The sequence below is a fragment of the Aythya marila genome (assembly GCF_965140915.1).
Source record: "Aythya marila genome assembly, chromosome: 15".
Classification (NCBI taxonomy): Eukaryota; Metazoa; Chordata; class Aves; order Anseriformes; family Anatidae; genus Aythya; species Aythya marila.
This window is the reverse complement of record NC_139056.1, coordinates 12,224,333-12,240,051: the sequence shown is the minus strand read 5'-3', so window position 1 is coordinate 12,240,051 and position 15,719 is coordinate 12,224,333. Positions and strand designations below refer to the sequence as shown.

The 15,719-nt window shown below is 47.4% G+C and overlaps 1 protein-coding gene across 1 annotated transcript in view; it reads left to right on the top strand.

Annotated features, from left to right (window-relative positions):
• Nucleotides 1–14: 14 nt before the first annotated feature.
• The window catches only part of INTS1 (integrator complex subunit 1), a 28,681-nt gene continuing 12,976 nt past the window's right edge, over nucleotides 15–15,719 (top strand). Inside the window, exons 1-29 of the mRNA XM_082772756.1 lie at nucleotides 15–144; nucleotides 234–524; nucleotides 1,070–1,266; nucleotides 1,506–1,643; nucleotides 2,365–2,524; nucleotides 2,817–2,922; nucleotides 3,192–3,378; nucleotides 3,500–3,645; nucleotides 3,929–4,070; nucleotides 4,467–4,643; nucleotides 4,868–4,976; nucleotides 5,497–5,617; nucleotides 6,301–6,378; nucleotides 6,888–7,045; nucleotides 7,515–7,611; nucleotides 8,044–8,135; nucleotides 8,471–8,531; nucleotides 8,895–9,092; nucleotides 9,372–9,501; nucleotides 9,593–9,772; nucleotides 9,864–10,013; nucleotides 10,576–10,755; nucleotides 10,951–11,055; nucleotides 11,990–12,157; nucleotides 12,505–12,616; nucleotides 13,049–13,210; nucleotides 14,402–14,548; nucleotides 14,921–15,019; nucleotides 15,398–15,522. Of these exons, the coding sequence (XP_082628882.1) occupies nucleotides 87–144; nucleotides 234–524; nucleotides 1,070–1,266; nucleotides 1,506–1,643; nucleotides 2,365–2,524; nucleotides 2,817–2,922; nucleotides 3,192–3,378; nucleotides 3,500–3,645; nucleotides 3,929–4,070; nucleotides 4,467–4,643; nucleotides 4,868–4,976; nucleotides 5,497–5,617; nucleotides 6,301–6,378; nucleotides 6,888–7,045; nucleotides 7,515–7,611; nucleotides 8,044–8,135; nucleotides 8,471–8,531; nucleotides 8,895–9,092; nucleotides 9,372–9,501; nucleotides 9,593–9,772; nucleotides 9,864–10,013; nucleotides 10,576–10,755; nucleotides 10,951–11,055; nucleotides 11,990–12,157; nucleotides 12,505–12,616; nucleotides 13,049–13,210; nucleotides 14,402–14,548; nucleotides 14,921–15,019; nucleotides 15,398–15,522 (4,074 nt within the window). The 5' untranslated portion in view covers nucleotides 15–86. The remainder of the gene's footprint in view (nucleotides 145–233; nucleotides 525–1,069; nucleotides 1,267–1,505; nucleotides 1,644–2,364; nucleotides 2,525–2,816; nucleotides 2,923–3,191; nucleotides 3,379–3,499; nucleotides 3,646–3,928; nucleotides 4,071–4,466; nucleotides 4,644–4,867; nucleotides 4,977–5,496; nucleotides 5,618–6,300; nucleotides 6,379–6,887; nucleotides 7,046–7,514; nucleotides 7,612–8,043; nucleotides 8,136–8,470; nucleotides 8,532–8,894; nucleotides 9,093–9,371; nucleotides 9,502–9,592; nucleotides 9,773–9,863; nucleotides 10,014–10,575; nucleotides 10,756–10,950; nucleotides 11,056–11,989; nucleotides 12,158–12,504; nucleotides 12,617–13,048; nucleotides 13,211–14,401; nucleotides 14,549–14,920; nucleotides 15,020–15,397; nucleotides 15,523–15,719) is intronic.

Sequence of the window (15,719 nt, the reverse complement as noted above, 5' to 3'; positions counted from 1 at the left end):
TCCGCCGCGCTCCTCCCGCTTCCCCCGGGGCCGCCTCAGCGCCGCGGCGGCCGGAGCGGGGCTGAGGCAGCGGCAGCGGCTCCGCCATGAACCGCCCGAAGGCGGCGGCCGTGCGGCGGCCGGGGGCAGTGCCCAAACCCTCGGGTGAGCACCGGGGGGCGGCGGGGGGGTGTCGGTGGAGCCGCCCTCGCCTCAGCTCAGCTCAGCTCAGCTCACTTTTGCCTCTTTCGCAGCGCACCCGCCGCCCGGGGACTTCATCGCGCTGGGCTCCAAGGGGCAGGGCGGCGAGGGCAAAGCCTCCGGCTCGCTGCTGAAGCCGGCCCCCGCCGGGCTGCCCTCCGAGCGCAAGAGGGACGCGGCCGCGGCTCTGGCCGGGCCCCCCGGGCTGGGCGGCTTGGCCAAGAGGCCCAAATTGGCCTCCACGCCGCCCCTCAGCGCCCTGGGCCGCCTGGCGGAGGCGGCGGTGGCGGAGAAGCGGGCCATCTCGCCCTCCATCAAGGAGCCCTCCGTCATCCCCATCGAAGGTAAGGCCGGTGTGCTGCTCTCCTGGTGGCCGGGGTAGGGCTGTGGGAGCCTGGCTCAACGCCCGGCAGCCTTTCTGTAAACCCCCCCATCTCCATTTGTACGCTATCCTCAAGGGTTTCACCCCCTGGTTGTGGCTAAAGTAACGGTTTTGTCTCCTCTTCCCTCTCTGTGTCGGGTTGTCCTCACCCTATCTGATGACACTACATGGAAACCTTACTGAGGAAATCTTTCTGTGGTGTTTTACTCACATCTGTCTCCTGCAGTCTGTGGATCTCGCTGTTTCTTGAAGTGTCACCCCGTTTTCTGGCATTAGGTATATTTACAGAGGATCGTTTTAGCACGGACCAACCCAAAAGTAATCAACGGGGTGTTGTCAGGCACAAAACGGGATTTTTAATAGGGTGTGGATAGGGAAAATGCGTTTGCAAGGAGTCAAGGTAAGCAGATCCATCCTTTGCTTTCCACACGGCTGGTGCTGGCAGCATCCCGGGGCAGGTTATTTTGCCTGGGGGTATCAAACTCACGCCTGTGTTGGTTGCTGCAGTTGGCCCCACGGTGCTGCTGGAGGAGATCGAGGCAGCAGAGGCAGAAGGTAACGATGACCGCATCGAGGGGGTGCTGTGCGGAGCGGTGAAGCAGCTGAAAATGAACAGAGCCAAGCCCGACACCACGCTGTACCTCAGCCTGATGTACCTGGCTAAAATCAAACCGAACATCTTTGCCACCGAAGGGGTTATTGAGGTGAGGGCTGTGCCGTGCGGGGACTCTTGGGCTCTCTGAGGTACCTTTCTGTGTGTTTCTGAAGTACGTTTCTGAAATTCCTGCCAGTAGTGAGCGTAGTTGCAGCTGCCCTCCAGCTGATATCAGAACATAATCAGCGTGTATTTGTAAATACCACAGCTCTGTGGTAATTACTGAGATTTGTATTTCTTTCTTGGTAGATAGCTTAATTTTATTGTATCTGTTTTATAATCTTCCAGGCACTATGCAGCCTGCTCCGAAGAGATGCCTCCATCAATTTCAAAGCCAAAGGGAACAGCCTTGTGTCTGTCCTGGCCTGCAACCTTCTCATGGCAGCTTACGAAGAGGATGAGAACTGGCCAGAGATCTTTGTCAAGGTTGTTGAACACGGGATGCTCCAGCAGGGCTGAGGCACTGGTGGACACGTGTAAAACCAGCCAGGGTCGGGAAGTGGCTTGTGTTGGGGGCAGGATAAAAGCAGAGGATTTATTATTGCTGCACAGCAAGGGGGTGTCCCGTGATCTATCCCTCAACATGGTGGAGGCAGTAAATGGGGACTGGGCTGATGCTGTATGGAGAAGGGAAGAAAAACCCAGTCCTTCTTTTCACCAAGGAAAACCTCCACAGGCTGTTGAAGTGCTGTGGTCTTGTTTGCATTTCTCTGCTCTTCTCTGGGATGCCGCTGATGGTGTTTGCTAACATAAGTGTCTCAGAGACTTTGTGCTCTATAATTTATCTGCAAGGTGTAATGTTTTCTTGTTGATCTGAAAATGAGAAGGTTTTGAAAGGCAAGCTTCTATATCTTGGAGGTAGGAGTTATGGTTAAGTCTTTGTTAGAGCTTAATCTGATTCCCTGCTGGAGAGGGAGAGTGCCCATAGAGGTTAGGATGCGGTGGTTTGTTGTTCTGCTCTCATATGATTTGCCTGCAGTCATCTGGTCTCAGTTTTTTCATCTATGCGTGGCTATGCTAGTTTCCTACTTCACAGTTGCATGTTGAAAATAAATAATAACTTGGGAAGCTCAAATAGTCCTGCAACAAACATGTACAAAAAAGCTTGAGCACGGTTTGTGTTCTCTGTGGCTTTTCTTTCCTTTAGGTTTACATTGAGGACTCCCTTGGGGAGCGCATCTGGGTGGACAGCCCTCACTGCAAGACCTTTGTGGATAACATCCAAACAGCTTTTAACACCAAGATGCCTCCTAAGAGCATGCTCTTGCATGGCGAAGTTGGCCGTAGCAGTGGGGACCTTAGTGCTGGTAAGAATGTGCTTAGGAAATAGAAGCCAATCCTGTAGACCAGGCTTTGAGTTTCTAGTGTTGCTTTTCCATTATTTAGTGTCACTTCTGTTTCTAGTGGATGTTTGAGTGCAAGCAGTTAAAAAGACTTGAATGAAGGACCTGAGTGTGTTGTGATGTGAGAAGGTGACGAGTTGTGGCCTCCTCCAGTGTTGCTGATGTGAACCCTTGAAAGAAGCTGAATGCGTACGAGTGTGAGCAATTGATCTCTGGAAAGAGAAATGGTCTCACAAAGCGCACTGGTCTTTTGTAGGGAGTAGCCCCCACCCTTCCATGACAGAGGAGGAAGACAGTCAGAGCGAGCTGCTGATTGCAGAGGAGAAAATGAGCCCAGAGCAGGAGGGCCAGCTCATGCCCAGGTAAAGTGCATTCCTCTCCTGGTGCAGCCATGTGGCAGATCTGTCTGTGCTCACCCCGCTTGCACTGCTGCAGCAGAGCTCCCTCTTTGCAATAGCTGTCCTGTGGCACCTGCTAGAGAATGTTGAACATCAGGAGAAATTAATAAATGGGTGTTGGTTTTGTTTTTTTGTAACCTTTATCACAAACAAGAAAGAATGCTGATCTCTGGACGCAGCATCACCAGGCTAGCTTGTGCAGAAGTGAATAAAACACAGTTTGTATGGCCCAGGTATGACGACCTTGCAGAGAGCGTGGAGGAGTACGTCCTGGACATGCTGCGGGACCAGCTCAACCGGCGCCAGCCCATGGATAACGTCTCCAGGAACCTCCTCCGGCTGCTGACAGCAACCTGTGGCTACAAAGAGGTGCGACAGATGGCCGTGCAGCGCCTGGAGATGTGGTTGCAGAATCCCAAGGTAAGGACAGAGACTGAACCGTGCCTTTACTGGGCCTGGTCTGGAATCCAGCCCGGAGGTCCAGTTCCATTTCTGATCTGTGCTGGCAGGTGGCTGCAGTATTTCTGTTCTTCCTCTGCAGTTGACCAAACCAGCTCAGGACTTGCTGATGTCAGTCTGCATGAACTGCAACACCCACAGCTCAGAGGACATGGAAGTGATCTCTAACCTGATCAAAATTCGTCTCAAGCCAAAAGTCCTTCTGAACCACTACATGCTGTGTGTCAGGTGAGTGAGCAACTGGGTCTGTAATGGGAAGCGAGCACTCCGGATGATGTACATGGGGCTCTGTCTCTACAAAGTGTTTTTAAATAACAGGTGTGGCTGTGGGGTGTTCTGTGTCACTTTCAAATGAATTTCATTAGTCTGGAAATCTCTCAGTAATCTTTTGTTGTTGCTGACTGTAGCTGCTGCCCCACCATCTTCACTTTTTGTGTTAAATACTTAGAGAAAAATCAGAACAAAGCTGAAATGAAATCTCAGCTCTGATACCTCTGCTCTTCCCTTGCAGAGAGCTGCTGAATGCACACAGGGATAACCTGGGCACGACAATTAAGTTTGTGATTTTCAATGAGCTTTCAAATGCAAGAAATCCCAACAACATGCAGATCCTGTACACTGTTCTTCAGCACAGCTCAGAGCAAGCTCCAAAGGTAGGTGTAATGTCTTGTGTGACTGCTGGTGGGGCCAGACCCCTGCTTGAGAGTTTTAGCTGAACCAAGGCTCAAATGAAATCTTCCCTTAGACAACTGTGGGATCCGCGTCATATTGGATTGAAATTAGGTTGTTAGACTTGTTAGAAATAAACGTGTGGGCATTTTCTAACTCCCACATTCAGTGTGACCAGTTTTGTTACAAAACAGGTAACAAAAAAGGTAACAAAGGTAACCTTTGTTACCTTTGGTAACAAAACTTCATGAGAAACGTGTTACAGCTCCCTGGGGTCTGAAGGGCAAGCATATTACCAGCGTTATTTCCATGTCTTTTCATTCTGTGGTTGTGGATATTTTACAGTGCACTGAAAGCTTTCTTTTTCTGTATGGTCTCAGTACCTAGCGATGGTGTTCCAGGACCTGTTGACTACTAAGGATGATTACCTGCGGGCTTCACGGGCACTGCTGCGAGAGATCATTAAACAGACAAAGCATGAAATCAACTTCCAGGCCTTCTGTCTGGGCCTTATGCAGGAACGAAAGGAGGCTCAGTACGCAGAAATGGAATTCAAGGTACCACTTTGTTTGACCCATGTGCCTGCTGGATGATGCCAGCGGTGTACCAGCCTCTTCTATATATGTTTTTCTGGCAGATTTTATCCGTCCCCACACCTCTTATTATCTGAGTAACTCAGTATTTGCGTCTTGCAGTTCACAGCAGCTCTTCCACATCCCGTTTTGATGACAAAACACTGTTCCAGAAGGCAGATTTGATTTGACTCACTCCTGTTTTTTAGGAGCGGTTTGTCATCCACATAACTGATCTGCTGGCTGTTTCTATGATGCTTGGTATCACAGCCCAGGTGAAGGAGGCTGGAATTGCCTGGGACAAAGGAGAGAAAAAAAGTAAGTAGACAGCCCAGATTCCATTTGAAGATGGGTGGCTTGTGAAGTATTTCCTGGCTGTGTTGGGACAGGGGGAACATTGCAGCTAGGGTTAGAAAGGGGGCTGTAAGCCTCCATTCTAAGTAAAAGCATGGGGTTTCTTGTTGTTCTGAGACTAGCAGAGTTGGGAGGTGTGGGATTTGTGTGGCTGGGTGGAGAAACAGGCAGTTTTCATATCTATGGAAAACACAGATGACTTATTGCAGAAAGGGCAGAGCTTTGGGGACGTTGAAGTGACTGCCCGGATGTCTTCTCACAACCCTAATTCATTTGTGGTGCATCTTGGCATTTTGTTGTGCATCACTTTGACACATCTGCATGTTCTGTCAGTGCTGGTGTGCTAAAGGCTGTCTGATTTCTCTCCCCAGTTCACTGACTGTTTATGCTCAGAGCCCTGGTTACTTTTGGTGTTGAAATGATGCTTTCTCCTGCTTTGCTCTGTATGAGGCTGTGATATGTGAGTAACCTGACTGTCTTTCAGACCTGGAAGTTCTGCGCTCTTTCCAGAACCAAATCGCTGCTATCCAACGCGATGCAGTCTGGTGGCTTCATACAGTCGTTCCATCTATCAGCAAGCTGGCTCCCAAGGACTATGTGCACTGGTAAGAGCGTCAGCTTGGGCATCTGCTGTGCCTATCCAGTCTGTTTCCCAGCAGTTTATGACATGTTAGGAAGACCCATACATGTGCCAGGGTTTGGTTAGATCTCTCTTCCCCTTAACAGACAGGGAGCAGAAATAATGTTTTAAAAGGGTACGGGATGGGACTGTCTCCCCCTCAAGAATGCCTGCAAATGCTTCCTCTCACTGGAAATACACGATAATGAAAAACTCCTGATTTGTGTTATTTGGGTTCACCCTTTTGGCTCAATAGGGAGTTTCCAGTTACCTGGTCAGGAATGATTCCCGCGGACCCCTTGTTGTCCTGCCTGACATCCTTTTTCAGGCTGTATAGTTGAAGGCCCCGTATATAATACTGTCTTCTCTGCTTGCCTCTGGAGATGAGATCGTATCCTAGGGTGTGGTTCAAGGCATTACTGAGGCAGGTCAAGCCAGAACTAATAGTGTATGAGGTGTGTTCACTGGAAGGTATAAAAGTCCAATGTCTATACCGCATAGTCCTCTTGGCTCTGATTAGCACTGTCAGTTTTAGTAGGCTAGTTTATCTAAGGAGGCTCTTGCATGTGTAGAATGGGTAGCGTTAGAAGGAGTATGGGGAGAGTGGATTGCTGAATGTGTTCCTGAGCTTCACACAGGTAACATTTGCTGTTCTCTTCATCCTGACAGCCTCCACAAGGTGCTCTTCACAGAACAGCCAGAGACGTACTACAAATGGGACAACTGGCCCCCCGAGAGCGACCGCAAGTGAGTGCGTGCTCCACCCATGGCTGGGAACATGGACCAGAGCTGTAGCTGGAGGCAAAGGAATTAGTGTTTTCTGGTGCTCTTTATGTAGTTCTTTGTTGGAAAAGCTTGGAACTGTGCCTCATTTTTTCATCCTTGGTTACAGTGCCTTAAAATTGGTGAATGTTCTTTCAGTCTCTCTCAGTTTCTATTCTTGATTCTTGTTCCCTGTGGCAAGCTGCTCTATATCTTAATGCTGTAACTGTAAGAAGGGCAGGCCAGTGCTGTATGGTTTGTACTGGTGTAATGTTAGGGAACTCAGACTCCAGCAGGCTGAAGTGCAGAGGTACAAAGCAATGCAAACAAATTGTTTCTGGCAGCTGCACTTGGAGCTGCAGACCAGGGAAAAGGTTGTAAACCAAGCTGTGGGTTATTTTGTGCTCGGATGATCTGTAGGGTCTGTGGAGGGTTTCAGCAATGTTCATGCTGCTGTCAAGGGAAGCATGATTGATGTCTGTTGTCTCATGCAGCTTCTTCCTTCGCCTCTGCTCTGAGGTGCCCATCCTTGAAGACACACTGATGCGGATCCTTGTGATCGGTTTGTCACGGGACCTCCCTCTTGGCCCTGCGGATGCCATGGAGCTTGCTGACCACTTGGTGAAGCGGGCTGCGGCTGTGCAAGCCGATGGTAAGACTGCACAAAGCTCCAGTGGTAACTTCTGTGTGTTACCATACATACATATACATACAGTGAGTTAGAAAGCTTGCAACAAAGTTGAAATGGATTTTTAGCTTCGGAGCCCCAGAATTTCTGAGCAGACTCACTGCTTACCTGAAGGAACACACTTGAGTTTTGAAAAAGATGTGGATAGCAGGTTGGATTCTTTTGTGGGGAAAAAAATGGCCTTCTGAAGAATTTTAACCAAATTGCAGCTGAAAACACAAGTCACGAGGGTACTGAGTCTTTTTTAAATGTTGCTGCTTTTTAAGAGTTGTGTAGTGGTGTTTTTTGTTGTTCTAATTCTGGAATATCATGAGAGCAAGACCACAACAGCATAGTTGCTTCAAGTTGAATTTTTGTTAGTGTTGCTTTTCTTGAAGGACTTTCTGCCAGGTGGGCCAGTCAATAACTTGTTAGGTCTTTTCTTCTCTTCCAGATGTTGAAGTCCTGAGGGTAGAGAGAATCCAGCTGATCGATGCTGTCTTAAATTTGTGCACTTATCACCATCCAGAGAATATCCAGCTACCCCCAGGGTAAGGCTTGTCAAGTAGATAATCACTGTGTGACCTAGCTCATTTTCACCTTGTTGTGACCTAGCTCACTTTCACCTCGTGACTAACAACACTAGCTCACAGACTTCAGGATGCTATTTCCCATTAGAATTTTTAATAACAGAATCACCAGGAAACCTTTTCAAAGTCATGTTCTGGTGGAAATTTCTCCAGGGCAAGAAAGTTCTGAGTCATGGAATGGAATTTCCTCTGCAAGAACTCTGACCTTTCTGCTTTAGAAATTTTCAACTGAACTCTGTTGTTGCACCCGTGAGAGACTTTTTCATTTTTTCCTTCCTGAAAACCACTGAGCTGGTGTGACTGAATTCAGTGCGTGACTAAGGAGAAGAGTTGGCTTGGGATGCCCTCCGGTAACCAAATCCAATCACTTGTATCTGTTGATGTCTCTTGTAGGTACCAGCCTCCAAATCTAGCTATTTCTACCCTGTACTGGAAAGCCTGGCCTCTCCTGCTTGTAGTGGCTGCGTTCAATCCTGAAAACATCGGTGAGTGTGGATGTTTCTCAGGATTCTGGGTCTGCCGCAAAAACTGGGGAAAGTGCTGGGTGAAGTCTAGTTGCTTGTGTTGAAGTCATATGCTGGGATGGCAAAATAACTGCTGTTAGCTAACTGTGCTGTAATGCATGTTCCTTGTGTGTGCAGGAATGCACAGTGGGGTGGTTTGGACCAGCAGGTGGCAGGGATTACAGTTTCCATGCCCTGAGTGTGGCGAGACATTCCAAAGTGTGTGTGTGTCTTCCTATCATGGATTGCAGTAGGATCCCAATAAACCCCTGACTGGCTTCCCGTATCCCTGACTACCCTTCTCTTCTGTGCTGCAGGTCTGGCTGCGTGGGAGGAGTACCCCTCTCTAAAGATGCTCATGGAAATGGTCATGACCAAGTTAGTATTGTCTAAATCCCCCCCCAAATCAAATAAGGGCACCGAGCGTGTATTCCTGAATGAAGTTTGTGCCAGTTGGCTCCTTCCTTTCTAGTGGGACGTGTAAAATAGCAGGCTGGCAGCAACACTGTAGTTTGAGTGGGAAAGAAGCTTTCCCCCAACAGAAATATTATCAACATGGGAATAAAACTCAGAGCAGGATTGTTGTGCGATTTACTGAAAAGGTCTCAGTCTCCCTGGCTTTGTTGGGAAGCTGCCTTGCATTTTCTGTGTTCCCTAATGGAACTGAGGCCATAGAGACATTATGACTGTTTCATGAATTCTGAATTGGACAAGGTAACTGTTTTTGACTTGTTTTCTCAGCAATTATTCCTATCCTCAATGTACCTTGACGGATGAGGAGACGCGCACAGAGATGATTAACCGCGAGCTTCAAATCTCTCAGAGAGAAAAACAGGAGATCCTTGCATTTGAGGGTCATCTGGCTGCTGCGTCCACAAAACAAACAATTACAGAGAGCAGCAGCCTCTTGCTATCCCAGCTGACAAGTCTGGATCCTCAGTAAGTAGCCTTCTGCAGTCTGGTGCTATCAGGAAAAGCCAGTTAATGCTAGTCAAGAAATTCTACTGCTGATAAGGTGGTTGGGGTAGGCAAGAAGAGCCCTGAAACTTGGTCACCTGTGGGATATGTGTTGCATTCAGTCCTTGTCCTTCTGTTGTAACCTGCATGTGGCCATCACACGCTGCTGACCTGATTAGTCCTCATCAATATTGGAGTGAAAGTGTGCCTTGTCTGTGAATAACTTCTTGTTTCACAAGAAGTTTTGCTTCTTGTTGACAGGGGGCCCCCACGCAGACCTCCACCGCATGTCCTGGAGCAGGTGAAAAGCCTGAACCAGTCACTTCGCTTGGGCCACCTCCTTTGTCGCAGCCGTCATCCTGACTTTCTTCTCAACATCATTCAGAGACAGGTAGGCTCTCCTGACGGGTTGGCTAAGTTAGGATGTGATCCCTCATCTCTAAAACTTGAGCAGAGCGAGCAGGGCTTCTTCTGTTTCTTAGGCCTCGTCACAGTCAATGCCATGGCTGGCAGATCTGGTTCAGTCCAGTGAGGGCTCCTTGGATGTCCTGCCCGTGCAGTGCCTTTGTGAATTCCTGCTTCATGATGCTGCTGACGAGTCAACCTCAGGTGAAGAAGAAGAGGAGGGTGAGAGTAAAGAGCAGCGTGCCAAGAAACGCCAGGTTAGTGGTCTCTTGGAGATCAGTTCTGTTACCTACTTTCTGTGCGTCCTGGATTAGATTTCACTGGAAAGGCCAACTCCTTGTTCCACAGAGACAACAGAAACAAAGGCAGTTGCTTGGACGATTGCAAGACTTGCTGTTGGGTCCCAAAGCAGATGAACAGACTACCTGCGAGGTGCTTGACTATTTCCTGCGACGCCTGAGTTCCTCCCAGGTGGCCTCACGGGTCCTGGCCATGAAGGTGAGTAAAATCAATATCTTGAATCAGGTTTATCAGAAACTAAGGGCAGATTCTTAGATTCTCGTGACTGCTGTGCAGTGCAATTTCCATGTCAATTTTCTTTAGTAACTCATCTCAGTCTCCAAGGCCCGTCAAATGTGTTTCTGCTTCCTGCTGCTCAGAAGCCTTCTCTGTTCAACAGCCAAGTAGTACTTTTCTTAAGATAGATCTGGATTCTGTTATGTTTCCTGTGAAGTTCAGGTGTGGACTCAGCACATCATGTAGTATGAGGAGTAAATGGCAGCAGCTGTTGCCAGTGGGGAATGTAAATCAGTAAATGCCTGGTGCTCTAGAGCACAGTCAAGGCAGGCAGAATTGCAGAGTTCAAAAGATTGTGCTTAAAGAGGATTGAAACTTTCAAGTATGGTAGCTGTCAAGCAAACATGTTTTGAGACCTGTTGTAGGCTGTGTGTGCTGCATTTGCATCACTCCATGACATTTGAAACTTGTTTCTGTTCTGTTTACTAGTATGAAACGAGTGGTCCAACTGTGGCTTCATATGCATGGGCTTTGATTTCTGCAGGGCCTGTCCTTGGTGCTGTCAGAAGGCGGGCTGCGTGATGGAGAGGAGAAAGATCACCCCATGGAAGAAGACTCAGGGGATTCTGAACTGCTGCAGGGGTATCAGTGGCTGCTGAGAGACCTCCCGAGGCTGCCACTGTTTGATAGTGTTAGAGCAACAACAGCTCTTGCCTTGCAACAGGTAAACCTTTGCTGGAAGGGATAAGGGGCCAGCTGTGGGGCAAATTATTCTTTGTTTTATTCATGCTAAAACAAATCTGAGCAGACTGCATGTGGCTATGGTATCGACATGTTTATGTGCATGCAGAAGAATGTGTTTTGCTGGTGCTTGTCTTCATTACCTCCTGATCCCTGATGAAAGAAATTGTCCTTCTAGGCCATCCACATGGAGACAGATCCGCAGACCATCAGTGCCTACCTGGTGTACCTCTCCCAGCACGCCCCAGTGGAGGAGCAGGGACAGCACAACGACCTCGCTCTGGTGAGGAGGCAGAGTGCAGTGGCAGAGAGGTTATCAGAGAGACCTGACACGTTGAACTCCTTGCAAATGGCAGTGGTAGACATGTGACTTGCTGTACCAGCAGGATGAGGTTTTTAGGAGCATGTGAATTTGATAACTGCATGGCTGTGTTTCTGGGTATGTGTTGGAAGGCAACCCGTGTCTTTGGTTTCATATTATTCAGACAGAAAATCAGAGAGTAACAACCTCCAGTCCATCAGTCCATCTCAGCTGGCATGGGGAATGCAAGAGTGGAGAGAGGTTTGAAGGCAATGCCACCATCTGGTAGTGGTTCTCAAGTATGCAGGTGCTAAACCTGCAGTCACATACATTGGGTGACAGTGGGAGGCCAGGAACCTTAGTGGTGGGATATGCATTCTTCTGTAACTGAAACTGGATTTCTGATTCTTTTTTTAAGGCTTTGGTGATTTTGGATGTTTGGCTTGTATGCAATGATTATTCATCGTCACTCTTGGGTGCTCTTTTCATTGCTTTTAAGTTCACTGACCAACATCCTTTGTAACAGTCTTTGAGATTCAGTTGCATGGATCTAGAGGTTCACAGGCTCTTTCTGCCTGCATAGATCTGTTTAAGTATATGGAGATTGTTAAATAGTAATCATACCGTTTCTTCAGGGGAATGCATTTTTTACTTCATAAATACTGCTAAATGCTCCCTTTTGCAATGGGATGCATCAGAATGCAGCTGTACTACAACTGGGGACACTGTGAGGTATCACAAGATGCATGCAAAGCACTTGAGTTCTTCCTGATTTGACAGTTTCACTCTTGACTCTACGTGGTGATCTCCGGTGTTACCTGGGCTGGTGATGGGAACCGGAAGATGTGGCAGAATAAGGCAGGAGGACTCGTGTACGTTGCTTAGTAAAGATCCCACGGAAATTTTTCCTTTACAGGATGTGGCCCGGCTCATAGTGGAGCGCTCTACCATCATGTCTCACCTCTTCTCCAAGCTCTCGTACTGCGCTGAGTCGGATGCGGTGCTTGTAGCTCTCCTCTCCATCTTCTCTCGCTACATCAAACGCATGCGCCAGAGTAAGGAAGGCGAGGAGGTGTACAGCTGGGTGAGTGCCTCTCTGCCTTTCTTAAGCGGGTAGAAGAAGAAAGGATGAGTTTAACACAAGAGATGCCCATTGTGGGTTACTCAGTATGTAGAAACCATGTCTAGTTCAAGGATCCTTGATCTGAAAATAACTGGGACTTGGCGTAGTATCAGAGCCAAATGTGCGTGTACACATAGAAAGCATTTTCTTTTCCTTTTGTATCTTCTTTTGCCACTATTGGAGATACTGGGACTCAGTCAAACCTGTCCATTCTCATGTTGTCCTTTCACCTGCTTCTCGCAGATCTCACTTTGTGTTCTTTCCCCACCGTTGTTCATCTGTTTTTCTTCTGCTTTGTTTTTTTCCAGTCAGAGTCCCAGGATCAAGTGTTCCTTCGTTGGACTAGTGGTGAAACAGCCACTATGCACATCCTTGTGGTTCATGCCATGGTTATCCTGCTGACACTAGGGCCACCTCAAGGTTAGTGAAGTATGCTCAGATGTGTTCAAGGGGTTGTGGACTAGACAGAGAGCCTTTCTCTATCTGCATAATGAATTAGGCTGGTGTTAATTCTGCTTACAGCCTTCTCCCTTGCAACATTTGCTTGTAGCTGTAGGAATGTCAGAATAGTGCTGCACGGAGTGAAGCATTTGCAGGGTGCCTTGTGCAGACAGCAGGAAATATTACAATGATGGTGTGTCCCTCCCTGCTGAACAAAAAGGATGCAGAGGGTTATTGTAGGGTGAGAACTGGGCACTCAGATACACAGATGATGCTTCCATTTGGTAGTATTTATTCCCAAGTTGTTTCTAGCCTTTGAGCAAGAAGGTATTTTAGTGCATTGATTTGTACAGAAGTGTAGTATGTTTGAAGTGCTTCTGAACATAAGAGACTTTTCTGTCTGCTCTTAAGCAGGGGATGGTGATTTTTACACGTTATTGGATATATGGTTCCCGGAGAAAAAGCCTCTTCCTACTGCTTTTCTGGTTGACACCTCAGAGGAGGCTTTGCTGCTTCCTGACTGGCTAAAGCTGCGTATGATCCGCTCCGAGGTCCCACGTCTTGTGGATGCAGGTGAGCCTGTGGGATGTTTGGCCTTTCAGACCCTCCCGTAGGAAAGGGAGTCTTCCCTGCTCAAGCCTTCTGTGTGCCCAACCGTCCTACTTGAATGCCTTTGGCAGGGCCATCAGTCACTGCAGACCCTGCAGCTGAACAGAGAGCTGGGATATAAAAGGCATCGTCTCTGGCTTTTGTGACAGTTGCAATCTGAGCATTCAATAGATTCTTCACTGTGTCCTTTAGGGAGTCAAACAGATACGCAGAATATGAGTTGGTTCTGGGTTCTGTTGGGGGTTGTCCCAATGTTTATTCCCTCCTCAGCCGTGATTTGTAGCCCATGTACCATGGGTTTGAGAATGACTACAACCTTGCTGAACTATCACACAGGTTAATCCCCACTGCATTAAGAGCAGAACTTAGTGAAAGCTGAGGCTGAAGGAGGAGTTTAGTGCCTATGACAGCTCCTTACTGCCGTGTTGAAGGCAGGTCCTCTCACTCTGATCCAAGTGCTGAATCTCAGTGGCATTTTTAAGCAGTGTCAGTTACTTTTAAAGCATGGGAGAGTCTGTATGACTGCTGTGCTTTCTGTGTATTTAAAGGAAATACAGGACTGTGAATTGGATGCCATCTTTATTACAACAGTTCAGATTAAATTAAGCTACACAATCAAAGACAAAGCACTGCTTCCATAGGACATAGCATGCTTGCAATGTGGAGAGCAGTGGCTGAAGGATGTGAGCTATATCTGTAGTTACTTGTATCCTTGCACAGCTTGTCAGTGCTGTCTGTCTTCTTGGTGTTCAGAGCTTTGTCCCTTTCTTACTAATTAAATGACAGCTCTCTATAGCCAGTGATTGAATTATTCAATAATTCCTGCCTGGAGCCATTAACAGATAGGGTGGAAGTTATTTTTTAATATGGATGATTGGGTTCCTGAGGTTTTGATCAAATTAAACGGAAGATCAAATTAGTCAGCAAGTGAATTAACTGAAAGATGCAATAAGAAGGTAATGATTTGCAGAGCAGTGAAAACATAGTAGGCAGCTGTCAGACTTCTGGCTTTAGGCTCTCTGCGTCCCTGTCATTAATGTGCCACTTGGTCCAGCCAAAAGTACAAATACAGGTGATAAAAATGACCCTGTATAAGCAATTTGGTGGTCTCAGGACTCGGTGTTTTTCAGCTCTTTGTATCTTTGTGTATTTCAGCTCTGCAGGACCTGGAGCCACAGCAGCTACTTCTCTTTGTTCAGTCCTTTGGAATCCCAGTTTCCAGCATGAGCAAACTTCTGCAGTACCTGGATCAGGCGGTATCTCACGACCCACAGACACTGGAGCAGAACATCATGGACAAGAGTAAGAGCTCCATCTAAGATTACTCATTTTAATTTTTCTTACAGTCACATCCTGTGACTTCCTGGAAAAAATCCAAACTAGTTCTGCAAACTCTGCTTTTGCAGCCTGTTGTCTTTCCCTGGTGCTTGTCTAGATGGCTCTTGGTTGTATTTCTTGAAGTAGAGAAGGATTTTTCTGGATGGGATTGTAAGGAGTCTAGAAATAGTCTGGAGGCTAACTTGTAAAAGAAATAGGGCTGACTCGCTACATGTTTACAAAGTTCATAGTAACAGCAAATTCTCTTCACTGTGGTAGCTACACTGACAGCAGCCAGTTCTGTACTGCTTTACTAAAGAGGGTGAGACAACTTGTTTGTATTTTGTCCTTTTTCAGACTACATGGCTCACCTTGTGGAGGTTCAGCATGAAAGAGGAGCGACAGGAGGCCAGACCTTCCACTCCCTGCTCACAGCCTCCTTACCAGCCCGCCGAGGTAACCTTACCAGCCCAACATTGCCTAAATTTCTGAACATCAGTCTTCTTCCTCTCAACGGCAACAGGGGAAAGACATTTGGACTAGGAAAAACTGTTTTCAGAAGCAGTTATGTTGCAATACATTAGCAAGCTACAACTAGACACTAGTTCTTCCTAGAGTTTTTCACTTCTGTTAAGGGGAGAAATTCTGGTATTCTTGGAGTTTACTGTAATGATTTGTTCTAAGTGGTACGGAAAAGGTGGTCTTGCTTGGCCTTGAGAGAAAAGGATTCTGAATGAATTCCTCAGAGACATTAAAGCTGAAGGTGATCCAGTGCTAGGCTTCCAAATGTTTGTCAGCATAACAGCATTTTTCTTTATTTTCTTATTATTACAGACAGTGCTGAGACTGCAAGATCAAAATCTAGCCCTGAGAACAGTCAAGGCCAGAGCCGGATCCGGACTTTAAGCCAGGTTCGGGTTCTGGGCCCAGAAGATGACCTAGCAGGCATCTTTCTGCAGGTACTGGTGTAACCTCAAGCTGATTGTCTCTCAACTGCTTCCCTGCAGCACCTTTGCAAAAACCATATCCCTTATACTTGCATCTTTTTGCCCTGTTCTTTCTTCAACATTTGCAGACAGCAAGTAAGAAAACCTTGCATAAAATAAGGCTGCACCATTACAGCCTGGTGGAGTTGATACTGGACGGATTTTTTTCT